Source organism: Bos mutus, chromosome 21, assembly GCF_027580195.1.
Source record: "Bos mutus isolate GX-2022 chromosome 21, NWIPB_WYAK_1.1, whole genome shotgun sequence".
Taxonomy (NCBI): Eukaryota; Metazoa; Chordata; class Mammalia; order Artiodactyla; family Bovidae; genus Bos; species Bos mutus.
In genome coordinates, this window is record NC_091637.1 from 17,167,409 (window position 1) to 17,183,499 (window position 16,091).

The 16,091-nt window shown below is 43.4% G+C and overlaps 1 protein-coding gene across 2 annotated transcripts in view; it reads left to right on the forward strand.

Annotated features, from left to right (window-relative positions):
• AGBL1 (AGBL carboxypeptidase 1) overlaps positions 1-11,103 on the forward strand; it is a 926,786-nt gene extending 915,683 nt beyond the window's left edge. For both annotated transcript variants that reach the window (XM_070358226.1, XM_070358227.1), the window contains exon 23: positions 7,700-11,103. In XM_070358226.1, coding sequence (XP_070214327.1) covers positions 7,700-7,910 — 211 coding nt within the window. In that variant the 3' untranslated portion in view covers positions 7,911-11,103. The remainder of the gene's footprint in view (positions 1-7,699) is intronic.
• The last annotated feature ends 4,988 nt before the right edge of the window (positions 11,104-16,091 follow it).

The window sequence follows — 16,091 nt, forward strand, 5'->3', positions numbered from 1 at the left end:
CATCCAGCCCAGCATTTCTCATGATGTACTCTGTGAAGAGCTGACTCATTTAAAAAGACCCTGACGCTGGGAAAGATTGAAGGCAGGAGGAGAAGGGAATGACAGAGGATGAGATGGTTGGATGGCATCACCAACTCAATGGACATGACTTTGAGTAAACTCCAGTGGGTTGGTGATAGACAGGGAGGCCTGGCATGCTGCAGTCCATGGGGTCACAAAGAGTTGGGCACAACTAAGGGACTGAACTGAACTGAACTCTGCATATAAGTTAAATAAGCAGGGTGACAATATACAGCCTTGACACACTCCTTTCCCAATTTGGAACCAGTCTGTTGTTCCATGTCCAATTCTAACTGTTGCTTCTTGACCTACAGACAGATTTCCCAGGAGGCGAGTAAGATGGTCTGGTATTCCCATCTCTTGAATAATTTCCCACAGTTTGTTGTGATCTACACAGTCAAAGACTTTGGCATAATCAATAAAGCAGAAGTAGATATTTTTTTCTGGAACTCTCTTGCTTTTTCTATGATCCAACGGATGTTGGCAATTTAATGTCTGGTTTTTCTGGCTTTGCTAAATCTAGTTTGAACATCTGAAGTTCATGGTTCATGTACTGTTGAAGCCTGGCTTGTAAATTTTTTACCATTACTTTGCTAACATGTGATATGAGTGCTATTGTGCGGTAGTCTGAACATTCTTTGGCATTGCCCTTCTTTGGGATTGGAATGAAAACTGACCTTTTCCAGTCCTGTGGCCACTGCTGAGTTTTCCACATTTGCTGGCATATTGAGTGCAGCACTTTCACAACATCATCTTTTAGGATTTGAAATAGCTCAACTGGTATTCCATCACCTCTCCTGGCTTTGTCTTGGTGATGCTTCCTAAAGTCTACTTGACTCCACATTCCAGAATGTCTGGCTCTAGGTGAGTGATCACACCATTGTGGTTTTCTGGATCATGAAGATCTTTTTTGTATATGAGAATAAGACCCATGAGAATATAGGCCTTATTAAACTCTCCTGCTTGGACTGGGCTCCTACAACACCACTCAGACAGGAAAGGAAGGAATCTTGTTATTACCACATGAAAGTGAAACTCTAGGTTTCCCTTAGGCTCCATGGACACCCATGGTGCTGAGAACTCCTTGCTACTACTCAGTTCAGTTCAGTCACTCAGTCGTGTCTTACTCTCTGTGATCCCATGAATCGCAGCACACCAGGCCTCCCTGTCCATCACCAACTCCTGGAGTTCACTCAGACTTATGTCCATTGAGTCAGTGATGCCATCCAGCCATCTCATCCTCTGTCGTCCCCTTCTCCTCCTGCCCCCAATCCCTCCCAGCATCAGAGTCTTTTCCAATGAGTCAACTCTTTGCATGAGGTGGCCAAAGTACTGGAGTTTCAGCTTTAGCATCATTCTTTCCAAAGAAATCCCTGGGCTGATATCCTTCAGAATGGACTGGATGGATCTCCTTGAAGTCCAAGGGACTCTCAAGAGTCTTCTCCAACACCACAGTTCAAAAGCATCAATTCTTCGGCGCTCAGCCTTCTTCACAGTCCAACTCTCACATCCATACATGACCATTGGAAAAACCATAGCCTTGACTAGATGGACCTTTGTTGGCAAAGTAATGCCAACAAAGTAATTACTACTACTGGGCACTAGTGAATGCTTTTGCCTTAACCAGGCCTTCACTAGTATTGTTCTGGGTGGAAGCAGTGTGAGTACCTTGTGCTATTGGTCTGCTTTAAAACTGGTAGTGAATGGTCTTGTTGTCAATAGTTGTGTTTGGAAGTTCATGCTCCCCTACAGGGCCCCCACTGGTATCAGCGGGTAAGAAACCATGTTCGTGCCCATTGGAGATGAAAGTTTTGGCTCTTTTCTACCTTCTCTGATGCTTCCTTAGCTTCCTTGTAATTTTGGACATTAGAATGCAGTCTGATGAGAGCAGAAATCTAGCCTCACCACACCTCTATTGGCAGGATAAGGCTAGGACTGCTGGGTTTTTTTGTTTTTTTTTTTTTTTAACCCACTGTGGGGTTTGGTTGGAATAGAGCTTTTATAATTTAAAACTTTTTTTAGTGAAGTCACTCCATTTTTTAATCATTTGGATAAAGAGAGCAAGTTCTTGTCAGGGATTTTTTTGTCTTGTTAGCATTGCCAGGCTGTCAGCTTTTCTAGGTCCAAGACTAGAGTATGTGAGGCCAAAAGAAAATCCAGGGAACATACCACCACTTTGACCAGTAGGCCCCCATCTAGTCTGGTCTCTTCTCTCCACATTTCATCCATGTTTCAGTTTCTTTAATATATAATATCCAGAGAGGGCTATGAAGAGGAAAAGGGAGAACCTTCTGTTTATCTAGAAGTGGGGAGTCCCTGAATATGCTTTGTGGTTCTCTAACTCATCAGGATATTTACACATTTGGGCAAATAAGTGAGAGATATAATTAAACTACTGAAGGATTCCCAGGTGCACAAGTGGTAAAATTCCTCCCTGCCAATGCAGGAGACACAGGAGATGCAGATTTGATCCCTGGGTCAGGAAGATCCCTTGGAAGAGGAAATGGCAACCTGTTCCAGTATTCTTGCCTGGAAATCCCAAAGACAGAGGACCTGGTGGGCTACAATCCATGGAGTCACAAAGAGTTAGACATTACTGAGCACATAAGCACAGGCTTTCTTAATTTATAAATATATAAAAATATATAAATGTATTTAACATATAGATACATAACATATTAATATGCATTATATATAATATATAAATATATTAATGATATATAATTTTATAATATATTATACATTGTTCATTATACACTAATTATTGGATGAGCCAGAGAGTTTGTCCTGTTTTTTCAGTAGCATCATGCAGAAAAACATGAGGGAACTTTTCGACACCTCAATATATATTTAAGCTATGTATTATGCAATATTTTATATATTTAAGCTATATATTATGCCAATACTTTGGCCACCTGATGCAAATAGCTTTCTCATTTGAAAATCCCCTGATTCTGGGAAGGATTGAATGTGGGAGGAGAAGGGGACAACAGAGGATGAGATGGTTGGATGGCATCACTGACTCAATGGACACAAGTTTGAGTAAAGTCCAGGAGTTGGTGATGGACAGGGAGGCCTCGCATGCTGCAGTCCATGGGGTCACAAAGAGTCAGACATGACTGAGCGACTGAACTGAACTGATTATACTTATTTATAAATATGAATGACAAAGGAATCCATATTTATTTAAAATTACTAAAATGTACTGACAATTAATTAATGGCTTATTAATTAATGGTTTAATTCATACATAAAACTTATGAATGTGGGATCAAGATGACAGGACAGGATGATTCTGACCCTACCTCTGTTCATGGCCACACCTCTACAGCTACATACTAATTGTTTCCCTCTGAAAAAGATCTGAAAATTAAATGACCTGCTTTCCACTACAAAGAATTAAAGGAGCACATTGAGAATGGCAGGAAAGTTTGAGACAGAGCCCTGGCAAGAATTGTGCCTGAAAACCAGCATGCAACAGAGGACATGGAGAAATCTCATTGAGCTAGTGCTTCTATCAGAGGAGCGAGGGGCTGGTGTCCTACCCAATGCCTGGGGTCTGCACCAGAGGGATGAACCGCTAAAATGTTTGGCTAAGGGATCCAACCAGGCTGGTGTCCAAAGTGCTGTTAGAATCTGAGACTTCCCTTCTAAACGACTCACATGTTGTCTTACCCACCCTGAGACACAGAGGAAAAAAAAAGAAAAATAGCAGCTTGAAAAGTGCCTGGAGTGTATGTGAGAGAGACTCATTTGCTAATCTAAAAACATGTGCTGGAGGGGCAGGGATCTTTGAAAATTTTCTCCAGAGATGGAGGTATTGATAGGTGCCCTCTCCACATACTCTGCTGGCATAGGCAAGTAAGCTTGGAGAGAGCACCCTCCTGCTGCCTTGCTAAGATGGACAGGAGCCAGTGGTCATGGTACTATATCGCTGCCCTGCTGAAGCCAGAGAGCCCAGGTGGTTGCAGTACCCGCCTCCTCCCTGGCTGGGGCTGGCATGTGAGAGTGGTCATGGCACTTGCCCACTCCCAGCCTAACTTCAGCATAAGCACGCAAGCAACACACTTTCCCGCTGCATTGCTGAAACTCATGGATGTGCACAGTCAAGACATTTTTCTGCCACCTTTCTGAAGCCAGGGAAGGAGCCCTGCTTCCCACCCTCTCCAGTTGCCTTGCTAATGACAGTAGGTGTGTGTAATATACACAGGGGACTAGTTATCTATCTATCTCATACATCTACTATCTATTTCAGGTATCTGTCTATCTATCTATCACCTATCTGGGAGTCCCAGGTAATGCTAGTGTAAAGAACATCCCTGCCAATGCAGGAGATGTATAAGACGCAGGTTCAATCCATGGGTTGGGAAGATCCCTGGAGGAGGGTATGGCAACCCACCCCAGTATTTTTGCCTGGGAAATCTCATGGACAGAGGACCCACGTGGGCTATAGTCCATGGAGATGCAAAGAGTTTCTATTATATTTTCAGCACATTCTAGGTGTTCTGTCAGTTCATTTCAGTTCAGTCACTCAGTCATGTCTGACTCTTTGCGATCCCATGCATCAAAGCACACCAGGCCTCCCTGTCCATCACCAACCCCAGGAGTCCACTCAGACTCATGTCCATTGAGTTAGTGATGCCATCCAGCCATCTCATCCTCTGTCATCCCCTTCTCCTCTTGCCCTCAGTCCCTCCCAGCATCAGAGTCTTTTCCAATGAGTCAACTCTTCGCATGAGGTGACCAAAGTACTGGAGTTTCAGCTTTAGCATCATTCCTTCCAAAGAACTCCCAGGGCTGATCTCCTTCAGAATGGACTGGTTGGATCTCCTTGCAGTCCAAGGGACTCTCAAGAGTCTTCTCCAACACCACAGTTCAAAAGCATCCATTCTTCAGCGCTCAGCTTTCTTCACAGTCCAACTCTCACATCCATACATGACCACAGGAAAAACCATAGCCTTGACTAGATGGACCTTTGTTGGCAAAGTAATGTCTCTGCTTTTCAATATAGAATGATATAAATATGAATCAGAGGCAGGGGCCTTATCACAATATAAGACTATATAAACACTATTAAAGATCAAAACAAATTAAGTGAATATATGAAAATTTATATTTAGAAGAAGACATTTCAATAAGAGAGTCATCGAAACAATCATTCAATGGAAATTAAGATGAGCTTTTACAGTTGATCTATCTTATTTGGCTGGATGTTGAGGAGTTGGAAGATTATTTTCGATATAGGAAATTGTCTGTGTGAATAATCAAGACTTGAAAACACATTCAGCCTGGTATGTTTGAATGATCACAATAGGAATGGTCTGCTAACTTGCCTGTCATAGGCAAGGTCCAATTCCATGGGAGACTGGAGCAGAGTCCACAGTGGAGGGAAGGCAGGGCTTTGCGAGGGGATGAATGACTCTGCTGTTAACTCATGGACACCTGCCAACTGGACCCTTTAAGAACATCCCATCCACTGATACTCATGTTGCATTAGTAAGCAAGCCCGAGTTCTTGCAAGTTACTGTAAATAGTGCTAATTTGAAATGGCATCATAAAAGTTATGTTTTATTTTATTTTATTTTATTTTTAAACTTTACATAATTGTATTAGTTTTGCCAAATATCAAAATGAATCTGCCACAGGTATACATGTGTTCCCCATCCTGAACCCTCCTCACTCCTCCCTCCCCATACCATCCCTCTGGGTCATCCCAGTGCACTAGCCCCAAGCATCCAGTATCATGCATCGAACCTGGACTGGCAACTTGTTTCTTACATGATATTTTACATGTTTCAATGTCATTCTCCCAAATCTTCCCACCCTCTCCCTCTCCCACAGAGTCCATAAGACTGTTCTATACATCAGTGTCTCTTTTGCTGTCTCGTACACCGGGTTATTGTTACCATCTTTCTAAATTCCATATACATGCATTAGTATGTTTTAGAGAAACTATTAGTGTTGCCAATTGGGAAGGTTTTGTAATAGTAATTGCAGCAATGAAGGAGTGAAGCAGCACAGCTCAGTTCCTACTCACCTTCACCACCACATTTCACCATCTTTTTCAGTATCCACAATAGAGGGGAATTACAATTTGTTGATCAGTTTTATTTTGGAGAGCACTCCACTAGGTTGCATCCGTGTGTCCTCTTATTTGGTATTCATAACAACGTTTGAGTTATTATTATTGCCCTTCTGTGAGGTGAAAGGGATTTTCCAAGGTCCCCTGGTCAGGATCATAAGTCAGGTTCTTGACCTTGTACGGCATTGTCCCCTCAACACTGACCATGTTGGCGGTTGTGTTAAAGGCACTTGGTGTCCTTGCCAACTTGAGCTTGTGTTACGACTGGACGGGTCTTACCTTCCTTTACCCAACTGCTTTATCACCCACCATTCAGCCTGTAAGGTATGATAACAACTTAATGCTGTGATGCTGTGGAATCAAGATTCAGACTCCTTCTCTTTCCTGTCCATTCATGAAATGTTCCCCCAGACCTTCAGCTTAGGGTACTGAGTACCCAGAGAGCATGCAGTGGCTCCTAACGTTAGTGAACAATTAAGAAACTGGCCTCTGATTCATTTCCCAAGCTGAAATGTAACCATGCTGCTGATTCCCTATTTTCATTGTTTATGGCGAGGCAGGTGGATGAACATCTCTGCCTGATTTATGAAGAGCTTGCCTTCTATAAATCACGGAGTGGAAACCCAGCCTGCTGCTAATCCTAATTGGTTAAATCCTAAGTAGGGAGTGATTAAGAAGTCTTCAGGAAAGAAGGTACCTCATGCAAATGAGGAGGATAATACAGTTCCTTGGGAGGAAATTTCTCCCGCTCATAATACACGGTCCAGGCTTGTTCATTCCTGCCACTCCCGTCTGACTCCTGTTGGTCAGTATCTGTCATCTTCCACCTGTGAATAAACTGGAGGGAGATCTGGGAGATGACGCAGGCGTTCAAACATAGTGGAAAGAGAGTGCTGTTTCTCCACTTGTTCTCTCCTTTAATGTCCACCTGGATTAATTTTTTTTTTAAATTTCAATCAGGCATCCACCATGATGAAGGGCTAGCTGTGTAATATGACTTATAGTGCTGTTCATTATAGTGGGAAACATTAAAGATTTTTGCATCCTACCTATCAGCATTCCAGTGCCACTCTTTCCTGGGCATAACTGACATGACATTCACAGAGAGTCAATGACAGCCACCTCTGATTTTTCACTTTGAGCCTCAAGGACCCTGATGATGTTAAATAGATGAGACCATTCCTAACTCGTGATTGGAAATCTTCTGATTGGACTTAGACATGCAGACTCTGCTAGCTAACGAAGAAGGGAGCCTGTAGATTTTACAGATTTTCCTCCCCCGTTGCAAGCTAGTGGTTGAGAACACAGGGAGCTATATGCAACACGTTGAAAGGAGCGGGGGGCTCTTGAGATTAGAACTCAGTGAAGATAATCCCCACCCTCTCTTTTCCAACCAATTATAAATGTTCTTTTCTTTGGATAACATCTCTTTTCGTCTTCCCCTCCTTCCTCTCCACTTCCATTTTTATTCCCCTTCCCCTCTTTTTTTCCTCCCTTTTCCTTCCCTCCTTTCCTCTCCTTCCTTTCTTCTCCATGTTTTCTGGGAACTCACGGCAGAGGCAGCAGCAACAGCAGCATAGCTTCAGAACTGGATGACGAGCCTCCCTGCCTGGAAGAGATTGAGTACGGAACCGGAACCGACAGCAGCTTGGACCAGGAAGGGAGCTTCTCAGAGCTGGACCGGCAGATCCAAGAGTGTGCTTTCCACAAGGATGAGGGAGACGAAGAAGAGGAGGGGACAGGGAAGGGAAGAAAAGCCATCCCGTAACTCTGAGGTTCATTGCAAGTTCTGTGCCTCTGGCCACTGAATTAGCTGCCATGCTGCTGCTTTGCCATCAGACACACACAGCGTCAGCACAGAAAGCCCGAGTGAAGTCAACATCCCTACAGCCAGATTTTGTTCTACTTTCACTATGCGTTGAGGGTGGCTACTTCTTAATCACAGCATTTTACATATTGGGTTGGTCAAAACATTCAATCGGATGTTATGGAAAAACCCGAACAAATGTTTTGGCCAACCCAGTAGTTAGATGGCTAGATGTATGCTGTCATTATGCTAGAATGGGAGACTCTCAAAATTTCCATGGGTCCTCTAAAGACTGTTCTGAGCTCTTTTCCATCTCTGCTTGAAACCAGAATGGACTAGAAGTAGAAGGAGTTCAACTTTCTTCGTGTCTTCTCAATGAAAATTCTAAGTGATCATTCACATTGTTCTCTATATGAGGGTTATAGCCTCCTGCTATCTTCCTATTATACCCTCTGAGCTCCTCAACCCACAGCAGGAGCCCCCTTGAGACTCTGAGGGTCCTGACAGGGTCTTCCCTTGCTGGGTGATTGAACATGGAAGACTGTACAACTGAGTAATCATCCTTGGTCTGTTTTAATAGTATCTATTTTGCAGATCCAGTAAAGGCCAGGAGCTGTCCTATTGGAAGGGGCATAATGGTGAATACGACATGACCAAAGTCTTTACATGAATAAAACATGGCCAAAGTCTTTACAAATTTGAAAATGCTATGAAATTCAGGCCACTTACCATTATCCTAGAAGGCAGCAAGGCACAGTGGACACTTCATTCATTTCAGACTCAGATAGATGTGGCTCATATCCGAGATCTGGCATTTGCTTGTTATGAGAACCAAGGCAAGTAATCAAATCTCCCTAAACTACAGTTCAGTGGAGATGAGCGTGTCTATATTACAGAGTTATTGTGAAGATGAAATGAAATCGTATGTAAAAGTACAGAGTTTGGCACATTGTAGACAATAAAGTTGGTTTATTTTACACCGTAACACAGGCAGAACATGCTATGGAAGTATTCTCAGTTAACAAAACAGACTATGGAGTTGGTTGGTTAGGAAATACTCTCTCTTCCTGGAGGGGATCAGGGCAGGAGTTTCTGTCGGAGCAGAGCCTAGGAGGCTGCTGTCACTTAGGGCAAGTGAAAACGCAGCAAGGCCCTGCAACAGAAAGATGGAAACAGTTTGAAAATAGAAACAATGCGATGTGCAGGGCTAAAGCATAAAGGATGAGAAGAGACTGGGAAGGCAGATTAAAAGGGAGGATAAAGTGGAGATAATATGTTAAAGCAAATGTATGTTTGTCCAGATGCCATTCGTATTTTGTGATGATTAGGTTTGGCTGCAAGAGATGGACAATCCAAAACAGCATAGTAGCTTTTGTAAGACAGAAGTCCATTTGTCTGTCATGTGGAATTCCGGATATAGGCAGACCAGAGCAGGCACCATGAGTGCCTGGTGCCAGGCACTCAGCTTCAGCAGCCTTCTAGCCCTCATTGTGTGTTGCTTCTCCTCTTGGTCTCAGACAGCTGCAGAAGCATCACACTTTGCATTTCCCAGTCAGCATTAGGAAGGACACAAATAGGATATCATCTTCTTCATATTTCCAAAATTATACATACCACTTCTACTTAACCTCACCATCCAGAAAGTGGTCCTAGGAACAGAAGTAGCTGAAAGGAAGGTTGGAAAATGCAGTCTTTATTTGAAGCTGCTGCTGCTGCTGCTAAGTCGCTTCAGTCATGTCCAACTCTGTGCGACCCCATAGACGGCAGCCCACCAGGTTCCCCCGTCCCTGGGATTCTCCAGGCAAGAACACTGGAATGGGTTGCCATTTCCTTCTCCAGTGCATGAAAGTGAAAAGTGAAAGTGAAGTAGGCAAGGTTAAAAATTGGAAATTTAATCTGAAGTGAAAACGATGCATATTGAGGATCAAAAACATGCCAAAGAAACTTTTCCTAGTATACCTAGCACTGCTAAGAGATTTTGGAAACAGAATACTTTCAGAGAAAACTAACAGTCCACACTTCTAGAACAGCAGAAAGCCATAGAAAAATAAAAATGTTTTGCTATAATTTAGCCCCAATGGATGTGACAAAGTTATGTGTGCTGTGATTTAGGAAGTAGATATTATTATTACATTATTATTATTATTATAAATAGTCCCTTTTTTTCTGACTCTTTTTCAAATTTCTTTGCCATCATTCAGAAATAATAATTCATTCTTTATATTAAGGTATTCAGATTTCTGTAACATACACGAGAAGTTTGAGGGAAATAACAAAGACACTGAATTCAAATCCAAGTTGAAAGCATCTCTTAACTTCTTCCATATTCAGTATTTCCACTCTTAAATAGAGGATGGAATAATGCTTCTGTTTGTTTCTATTTTTTGTTTGTTTGTTTTTTTCATTGCTTTGAGGGTCAAGAAGATAACATTGTTGAATATGTAAATGGTGAGAGGAATGGAAATAATCCTAACACATCATCAATTTGCATCTCAGCTCAAAATTGTTTATTTAGCATGCTTTTGAGAATGTGCGTAGGGCAGGTAAATTTCTATGTGATGTGCTCAGGAAAAGCCAAGAATATGGACTGTTTATTGATCCAGCTATTGTAACAAATATATATTAAATACCTGCTATGTGCCATGCTCTTTTTATGTGTACTCAATTGCTAAGTCATGTCCAGCTCCCTGGGACCACATGGAACTCTTGCCCATCAGGCTCCTCTGTCCATGGGATTTCTCAGGCAAGAATACTGGAATGGGTTGTCATCCCCTTCTCCAGGGGGTCTTCCTGATCTAGGGATCAAACCCACACCTTCTGCTTTGGCAGGCAGATTCTATACCACTTGAGCCACCTGGTAAGCCTGTCTTGTTCATTAGGCTCTAAAGCTGCAGAGAAAAAAAGACTCACTGTGTCCTGAAGTTGCTCAAAGTTCAGGGACAAAGATGGACAATAAACATTTTTTTGCAATAGAGCAGAATTATGGGCTGCAGAGGATGATACAGAAACACCACATCCAGTGAAGGCAGCAGTGGTGGGCGAAGTCTACTCCAAAACATGATAGTTTAGGTGATGTTGGAAGGATATGTCAGAGTTTCCTGGTTATAAAGAAGAGGAAAGACATCTTAAGAAGTGGGAAGAGTTTGTGCAAAGGCCCTGTGGTGGAGTGAGAGTTGGAATAAAATGTTCAGTGTGACTGATGGAAAAGATGTGCTTGTATGTGGGGAAAGGAGGGGAGTGACGGGAGATGAAATTGACAAACTAGACATCTATCAGATCAACAACACTTATCCTGCCTTGATGGAAATGTTGGCCTTTGTTCTGAACATGCTGCGTGGAGGCAAAGATTTTCAGCAAAGGTTTGACCAGAACTGATGTCGACATGTACGTATCATTCCTGCTGTACCACATGCTTGTGACTGATCGATCTGCACCCTTGCTATGCTGGTTGTTCGATGGTCTCAGGACCATGCTGAGTGTATCATTAGAGCAGCAGGGCTTCCCTGATGGCTCAGATGGTAAAGAATCCACCTGCAGTACAGGAGACTCGGGTTTGATCCCTGGGTTGGGAAGATCCCCTGGAGAAGGGAATGGCTACCCACTCTAGTATTCTTGCCTGGAGAATCTCATGGACAGAAGAGCCTAGTTGGCTACAGTCTATGGGGTCTCAAAGAGTCAGAGATGACTGAGTGAATAATGCTTCACAGGTTTGGGATAAGGTGCAAGATAAGAAATGCAGTTGGGGCCACGTTGAATACTTGGATCCATAAGATGTCCCATTGGAAAGAAAGAACTCCTAGAATCCAGAAATACATAAGGAAAGAAAGTAGAAGAAGTCAAGCTACACTCTGTGAGCTTGGGGACCCAGGTGGAAGTCCTCAGCCACTGAACCCAGACTCAAGTCAACTGGGAAGAAGTTAGCTTGGACGGAGCAGGAGAGTCGGGGAGAGCAGACTTTCTTCCCTTCCTGCTAGGACACGAGGCTGTTGTGTGTTACACTTCACTGATCTTGAGTCTGGGAGCAGAGTAAGGGGAGGGGAGGCTCATCACAGGTCACATATGGATCTTCCAGTTCAGCCAGATGTGTCTCTTGCTGGCCAAACCACAATAGCCAATTGTCCTGAAAAGTGTTCTACCAAATTTTGAGCCAACTGTGATTATTCAGGAATTCCAGGGAATTGAAAGTGCTAATGGGAAGCACATGTGGTTCAGACTGTGCGAAGAAGTGTGTCTGGAGAGGTGAAGTGGAGTCCAGGCCACATACGTGGCTGTCCTGTGCCAGCTGTCATCTGGGGCTCTGCATGGCAGGGCTGGAATGGGGTGGGGGCCTTTTTCACCCCCAGGATAATCATCATGTGTAGAGAAGCACAGGCTTCTCACAATCCCCTAAGGATCAAACATCGTTGATCCTCTAAGGGTGGGATCTGCTGTCTCTTCATGACACTTCCCTGTGCGGGAGATTTTTCAGCTTCTTTCTAGATTCAAGTTCTACCCATGTCGCCCCATGGACTGTAGCTCCAGGCTTCACTGTCCATGGGATTTTCCAACCAAGGTTAGTGGAATGGGTTGCCACTTCCTCCTCCAGGGGATCTCCCGGACCCAGGTATCTTCTCTTGCTTCTCCTGCATTGGCAGGTGGATTCTTTACCACTAGGGCTACCTGAGCTACCATAATGCCCTTCATGATTATTTTAAAACTGCTCACATTTTCATTCTGTCTCTGACAAGCTTCTCCCTTTACCTCATTTGGGGTAGCAAGACCTGCTTCAAATATCATTTTTCTTACATAAAACCTTTCCTAATCACCCCAAGTCAAGTTATGTAATTTCTCTTCTGTGACCCTAATGTACGATTTATAAATTCCTATTATAGCCTGCTTGCCATTTACAGCTTTATTTATTTATGTGTTTTTTTACAGCTCCATCCCCACTGGCCAATGAATAGAGAACTCTAAGTTGCATGGACCTACCTATTATTTCTCAGTTTCCCTGTACCTGAAATATTAAAGTTTCTCAAAAATGTATCTTCCCCCAGGTCTCAAACCTGGACACCCAATGTCTCAATGAAATTCCATAAATTTGGGAAATTTATGGAATTTCTTCCATTTCCCCTCTCAAATCAGAGTGTGTGTTATAGGAAGGGTAATCGGTTTCATTACAGTTGACATCTTGCCCAAGTATAGCCCAGCATCTCAAGCCATTGGTTGCCATGGAAGACTGTTCCCTGTGTGGGGCTAGATTCCCAAGGAGCAGGGTGGCCTTGTCCTTGCCTAGATTATGCAAATGTTTAGATACAGCAGTGAGAGCAGAGGTGCAGTCTCCGAGAGTCTCCTGCTGCGTCCCCATCAAGGTGCTCTGAACACACAGGCTCTCTTTGTTGTGAACTGGCACATGACTCCAGGTGCGTTGTGCCAACTTGGCTGCCTGGGTGCTTCTTTCAATCCCATCCATTGGCTCCAGTTTCTCCTGGGTTTCCAATAAAGGGATTCAGAGCTACAGAGAACATTTGAACAGAACCTGGTCCTTGAGTTAAAGCTTACATTGAGCCTTGCCAACATAAGTAAGGTCACATTACACCCGAAGGGGAGGAATTCTCACTCATGGCTTCCGTGACCCACCCTGAGTAAGAGAGCTGTAGAGTCAATTTCATAGTCCAAGGGGAGTCTGTACCCTCTGCCAAAATAAGAAATTTCCATGAAATAAATGCCTGACACGAGTCATCCTTGCTCAGGAAAGAGACTGGCATGGTGGAGCTGAACACTTGCACCCTCATCAGAGTGATGGATTCATTTGGCCCTGTTGGTACAAACCGCCCCTGCCCTCTAAAGGCTCTGGCCTTGGAAAAACACATGGCAGGGTAGCCCGGGTACTAACCACGCAGGCCTTTTTGGGCAAAAAGGATTCATGAGGTTTGCAGTCTGCTGCTGTCTTCGCAACAGATGTCCTCTTCTGCTTGTGTTGTAGTTCGGTTCCACATGGGACACGTGCCCAACTGATTCTTGATAAAAAGTGCTGTTTAGAAAAAAAAAAGAAACCGCTTAAAGGAAATTTTTAGATAAAAATGGATCATATTGCAGCCATTATGCACCTAATAATAAAAAAAGATTCAATTGTATATAGCTTAAAATTATCGGTTACACATGTTCCAACACAAGAGAGCTGAAAGTGATCTTGATTCACACACACACACACACACACAATATATATATATATATAGGTTCAATGTTTTTGGAAAGAAAACAAAGTAAGTGAAGAAAGGTTTATCATTATGTTCCTGTTTCTAAAGGCAGGAAGTAACTAAATGATGATTTTACTCCGTTCTATCACATAGAACTGGGGGTAGGATGTGAGGCTCTCTCATCAGCATTTGACATAGGCTGGTCTTCTCGCCTGTGTATATTTTGAGCCTGTTCAGGTCATGGAGAAAAAGATCCAGTTCTCTTTGGAAGAGAATGCATGGTTCTGAGAAAATTACCGATTTAATCACATTGCCTCTTGTAACAAGTAGCCAAACAGAGCAAAGCAATGAACTATTAAAATGCATGGAGCAAAACTGGTTGTTCTGATAAGGAGCTTTTATTGATCTTTTATAATCTTGTGTAGGGCCTTACCGGGTTAAAATGATTTCTTAAGAGCAGACATGTATCATGAGCATCCCTCTGACAAAATAATCAGCATTAAGCACCGTTCTTCAGAGCAGTTCAGTTGAAGTGTCTGAATGTGGACTTGACTTTGGAGGTCAGGGCCAGAGGGACCCTGAGGTCCATTCTGGACTGGCCGTGGGGCAGCGTGAGAAAGCACAGAGGCCAGCAGTGTGACCTTGAGGGTGTGGGGGCTCATTGGATAATGTTGGATAGAATAATATCAACCAGCACCCCCCTACACCACACACACACACACACACACACACACACACACACATTTCATTCTGAAGAAGTTATTTTAGAAGGTTTCAGGGAGGAAAAGCCTTCCTGTGTTCCTACTCTGCTCATCGTCACTCATTTAAATTCTCATGACTACTTTACATGATAAAGGGGCATTAACTGATGCCATTTTCAAAAAGAGGTTTGGCCCTATACAGAAGGACACTTTTACTGAGTGACTGAACTGGTATCAACCCCCAGAGAAGTCTGACTTTCCAACCCATGATCCTTTTTACTTCCTTAGAGGGTTGGGCAGTAAGAGTACATAACAACCAAAAGATGCTGCTAAAATGGGATGGATGTGAATACTTGCCACATACCGTAGTCTGACTCCATAGCATTTGTTACCATGTTTAAGCCACACAACCCAACCCTACAAGATAAACCCTCTTTCTATGCTCAGTCCATAGGTGACGATGCTGGAGCAAAATGGTCAGGACTTGCCTAAGATGTGTTGTTGTTCAGCCACTCAGTCATGTCCAACATTTTGTGACCTCATGGTCTGCAGCATTCCAGGCTTCCCTGTCCTTTACCATTTCATGGAGTTTGTTGAAACTCATGTCCATTGAGTTGGTGATGCCATCCAACCATCTCGTCCTCTGTTGTCCCCTTCTCCTCCTGCATTCAGTCTTTCCTAGGATCAGAGTCTTTTCCAATGAGTCAGCTCTTTGCATCAGGTGGCCAAAGTATTGGAGCTTCAGCTTTGACATCGGTCCTTCCAATGAATATTCAGGGTTGATTTCCTTTAGGATTGACTGGTTGAATCTCTTTGCTGTCCGAGATTGTGTGCCTGAGATTACTCAGCTGTTAAGGAGCAGAATGATGATTTTAACCCAGAGCCTGCACTCCAGGGAAGAGTATCTCTTCCAAGAACCCTAAAGGCCTCTCAGGGGCCATGGAGAGGGCCATCTCCCTCTGTCACTAGAAAGATGTATTAGTGTTGGTTTCAGTATTTGACTCAAATACAAACAACTCATACCAGACATCACTAAATATGTGTGTGTTCAGTTGCTAAGTCATGTCTGACTCTTTGTGACCCCATGGACTCTAGCTCGCCAGACTTCTCTGTCCATGGGATTTCCCAGGCAAGAATATTGGAGTGATTTGGCATTTCCTCCTCCAGGACAAAGCAATGGCACCCCACTCCAGTACTCTTGCCTGGAAAATCCCATGGACAGAGGAGCCTGGTGGGCTGCAGTTCATGGGGTCGCTAAGAGTCGG